The sequence below is a fragment of the Molothrus aeneus genome, unplaced genomic scaffold (assembly GCF_037042795.1).
Source record: "Molothrus aeneus isolate 106 unplaced genomic scaffold, BPBGC_Maene_1.0 scaffold_60, whole genome shotgun sequence".
NCBI classification, from domain to species: Eukaryota; Metazoa; Chordata; class Aves; order Passeriformes; family Icteridae; genus Molothrus; species Molothrus aeneus.
Window position 1 is genome coordinate 445001 of NW_027099212.1, and position 4250 is coordinate 449250.

Here is a 4250-nt window from a genome sequence, read left to right on the forward strand (position 1 = left end):
TGAGGTACCCAGGGAAGGAGCTGAGATCCCTGTGTCCATCAAGCAACTGCCCATCCCTGGCACCTCCGTTCCCCTGGACCCCAACCATGGCACCCCCATTCCTTCTGTCCCACCTTGCCTGGGAGCCCCATCCCTGTACTGACATTCCCCAGGATCTCCATGGCCCAGGAACCCATTCCCAAGGAACCCTCTCCTGTTCATTCCAAGCCCTGAAATCTCCCATCCCCCAGGACCTTCATCCTCTCAGCTCCCCCATTCTCCCATCATCCACATCCAAAGAACCCCCATCCCATGACTCCAAATCCCTGGAGCCCACGTTCCATTAGGATTCCCATCCCTGAGTCTCCCCAGCCCTGGGATCCGTATTTCCATGCCTCCCACCCCAATCCTAGGTGACTCCCCCTCTTCAGGATCCCCATTGCTCAGGGACCCCATCCCTGGGACCCCCCATTCTCCTGGACACCCATCCCTGGCTCCCCAAAACCATTGATCCCCCCCCTTCCTGGGAACTCCATGTCCCACCTTGTCCCACCCAGCCTTGTCCCCAGCCTGTCCCCAGTTTGTGGCCACCCTGCCCCCACCAAGGGCCACCTACACATGGGGATGGACGTGACCTCGCTTCCTTCCCCTTCATCCGAAGAGCTGCCAGCCAGGGGAGCGGTGCCACAGCAGCAAGTGACAGCCAGGGCACATGGCTGGGGACACCGGGATGGCCGGGAAGGTGGCGCTGCTCCTGTGGGGTGAGTGCCCCGGGCACGGGCCTGACACCCCGGGGATGGGGAGGGGAGGGGGCACAGGGGGGCTGCGGGGTCCCCTGAGGTCTCCAATGCCAGCAGAGCCAGAGCATGAGGTCGCCAGAGCCATGGGGTGACTGTGGGGATAGAGGAAGGGGGACAGGAATGTACTGCTGTCCCCTATGGGACAGTTTGGGGACATCTCCCACACCCTGTGCCCCCGGTGCCTCTGTCCCCATGGTGCCACCCCCACCTAGCCCTGTCCCTTCTCCCTTCCAGCCCAGACCCTCGGCCTCACTGGTGAGTCCTCAGGGGATGCCATGGCCCCACCCCGCTGTCCCCAGCCCCTCGCTGGCCCTGGCAGGCTGGTGTCCCCTGTCACCCACAGGTGCCCAGACCACCCAGCTCCTGGTGGAGCCCCCCTGGAGGCCGGCGGTGCTGTGGGACCGGGTGACCCTGACCTGCCAGGGCTTGGGGACTGCCGGTGCCACAACTTGGTACAAGGACGGGCAGCGCTGGGGGCAGCAGGGACTCGACCACCTGAGTGTCACTGAGAGTGGCACCTACACGTGTGACAGACCTGGCAGTGGGCACAGCCCCCCCGTTAGGGTCTTAGATGGTGAGTGGGGATCTTAAATCATCTGGGTGGCCGCTGATAGATCTGGGTGGGCTCCACTCTGTGGGTGGCCTCACACCCCTTGTGTGGTGCCCTGCACACAGGAACATCCCAGTTCATCCCAGTGCACCCACATGTCCCCAGTGCCATGGGGACCCTCCTTGCACCTGTCTCAAGCCTCTCACTGAGATGGGACCCTCCTGTCCCACAGATGAGCTGGTGCTGCAGGTGCCAGCACGGGCACTGCTGGAGGGGGACACAGTGACCCTGCGCTGCCGGGGCCGGCAGGACAACCCGGTCACCAGGGTGCGATTTTACCAGGACAAGAAGGATCTGACAGAGTCCCTCAGGGGAACCGAGCTGTCCCTGTCCCCTCTGCAGCTGCACCACAGCGGTCACTACAGCTGCAGTGGCTTGGTGAGGCCCTTTCTTTCACTGTCAGCAGCAGTGCCAGTGACAGTGCACGGTGAGCACTCCCACAGTTGGAATTCTGATCTCCTGACACCTCCAAAGCCCCTTCCCAGCAGACTCAGAGTCACAGTCCTCACCTCCCCTCTCCTTCCCTGAGCTCTTCTCGGTGCTGGTGCTGGAGGGTCCCCCCAAGCACACCGAGGGGTCCCCCTGACTCTCAGCTGCCTCAGCACCCCCAGTCCCCTGTGGCCCAGAGCCCCCCTCCTGCACGTTTTCTACCAGGACGGGCAGGTGGTGGGGGGCCCGCAGGGGTCCCTGCAGCTGCTGGTGCCCACCCTGGGGGTCTCCCACTCGGGGAATTACAGCTGCCAGGTGCACTCCGAGGGGGGTCGTGCGGAAGAGCAGAGCCCAGCTCCGCGTCACGGTGCACAGTGAGTGCGGGGATGGGCATGGGGAGCCCTCACAGTCTGCTTGGGTCCCCCATCACTTTCTGGGGACTTCCATCAGTGCCAGGAGACCCCATCCCTCACTGGGTCCCTTCACGCCTCCCTAGGTCCCCTCACCCCTCTCTCAAGTCCCATCACATTCCCCAGGTCTCACCATCCCCCCTTGGGTCCCTGTACCCTCCCTGGATTCAGCCCCCTCCCTCACCAGGTGTCCCTTCCCTGACCCCTCATCCTTCCTCGGAGTCCCTTTCAAGACCCCCCAGTCTCTTCGCCCCCTCTCCCTCACTGGGATCCCTCTTCCCCTCCCTTACCCCCCAGGTCCCTCACTGTCCCCTTCTGTCACCCCCTCCCACAGGGGCCCCGCTCTCGGGGGTGTCCCTCTCAGCACAGCCCCCCAGGGGACAGGTGGCACTCGGGGACCGCCTGGTGCTGAGCTGCGCAGTGGCCACAGGGACAGGTCCCCTGTCCTTCTCCTGGCACCGGGAGGGCTCGGGGGCACTGCTCGGCACCAGCCCCCACCTGGAGCTTCACCACGTTGGGGACAATGACAGCGGCCAGTACCGGTGCCGGGTCAGCAATGGGGACAGCGTGGCCGAGAGTGACCCCCTGAATGTCACCGTCCTGGGTGAGCAGGACCCTCGGGCTGGGATTGACCCCAGCCACAGCACCCCCATCCCACCTCACCCAGTGCCAGCCTTCTTTATGTCCCCACAGTGCCTGTGGCCAATGCCACCATCATCCCCAGTCCCCCATCACACCAGGTGCATGCAGGTGACAACGTGACCCTGCGCTGCTCAGTGCAGGTGGGCTCAGCCCCTGTCACCTTCACCTGGCTGCACAACGGGAAGGAGGTGGCCTGGGGTCCCCTCCTGGAGCTCAGGGCCTTCGATGTGGGACATTCGGGCACCTACCAGTGCATGGCCACCAACCAGCTGGGACAGGACGGGCACCGCGTGTTCCAGGCACTCAGCCCTGAGCTGGCCCTGGAGGTGACACCTGGCTCACCCTGGGTCACAGGTGGGTTCACACGGGGTCACCAGGGAGTGCAGGACCCCTGGAGATGATGGGTGACCCTGATGTGTCCCCCTCTGTTTCTTGCAGTGGCCGCAGGGGTCAGTGGGGCCCTTTCCTTCCTGCTCCTGCTCGTGGGTGTTATTGTGGCCTGGCACCGGTGGCACCGTGTGTGTGAGTGACAATGGGGGCACAGGGGTCATGGAGAGGGGTGGGAAGGCCCCAAGAGAAGTGGGGCCCTAGGGCAGCACCCACAGCCCCTGACTTGGGTGGGGCTGAGCCCCCAGTGTCCATGGCTCAGAGCCCTGGGAGCTGTTGGAGGGTCCTGCAGGGATGTTGGGGGTTCTATCAGGGGTTCCCCTCCCTGCCAGGCTCAGGGTTCTGGGGGCTCAGGCTGCTGGTGCAAGTGGGGGGACCATCAGGGATACTGGGGGGCCTGGGGAGGATTGTGTCTCTGGTGGTGGTTCAGCATTCCCAAGGGTGGATGGGGGCCCCTGGGTCTCCAAAGTCACCCCTCCAGTTTTCCTTTGCAGATGCCAGGAAGCACCAGGAAAGGTGGGTGCAGGCTCCAGCCATGATACACCTTTTACCCAAACCCCCAGCACCTCCCATCCCCTTCCACACTCCCCCTTATTCCTACAGGGCCCCCCAAGACCCCCTGGCACCCTCAGTGGAGGATCCTCAGGCGACGTACATGGAGCTGCAAAGGCAACCATGGGAGCCCAGTGACATCTATGACAATCTACACCAAAAGTTGTGATGCTCTGGGAAGCGAGAGGCACTGGGTGACACTGGGGGTGCTCCCTCCATGGCTCCTGTGGTTGCCCGTCCTTCCAAGGGAGGTGGTCATGGGTCAGGGGGAGGCTACACAGGGCACCCTGTGCTCCCCATTTCCTCTCCCAGTACCCCCAAGGGCTCCCCCATCCCTTTGCTCGTACCTGCAGGGGCTCCCCAGCCCCATCCAAGTGTCCATGTACCCTCAGGGACTGCCCCATTCTCTCCCCACAGTGCTTGCAGTACACCCAGGGCTTC

General features: G+C 64.0%; 1 protein-coding gene across 1 annotated transcript; it reads left to right on the forward strand.

The window, feature by feature from the left end:
* The first annotated feature begins 709 nt into the window (after positions 1 to 709).
* LOC136571089 (Fc receptor-like protein 4) lies at positions 710 to 3978 on the forward strand. Its single transcript, XM_066571459.1, has 9 exons — positions 710 to 740; positions 1014 to 1034; positions 1123 to 1353; positions 1562 to 1816; positions 2563 to 2832; positions 2922 to 3224; positions 3309 to 3392; positions 3752 to 3773; positions 3861 to 3978. The coding sequence occupies exons 1-9, from the start codon at positions 710 to 712 to the stop codon at positions 3976 to 3978; spliced, it is 1335 nt and encodes a 444-aa protein (XP_066427556.1).
* The last annotated feature ends 272 nt before the right edge of the window (positions 3979 to 4250 follow it).

Coding starts and splice junctions, on each gene's coding strand:
- LOC136571089 (XM_066571459.1), top strand. CDS start 710: ATGGCCGGGAAGGTGGCGCTGCTCCTGTGGG. Junction 741..1,013: donor GGTGGCGCTGCTCCTGTGGG/GTGAGTGCCCCG, acceptor TCTCCCTTCCAG/CCCAGACCCTCGGCCTCACT. Junction 3,225..3,308: donor TGGCTCACCCTGGGTCACAG/GTGGGTTCACAC, acceptor TGTTTCTTGCAG/TGGCCGCAGGGGTCAGTGGG.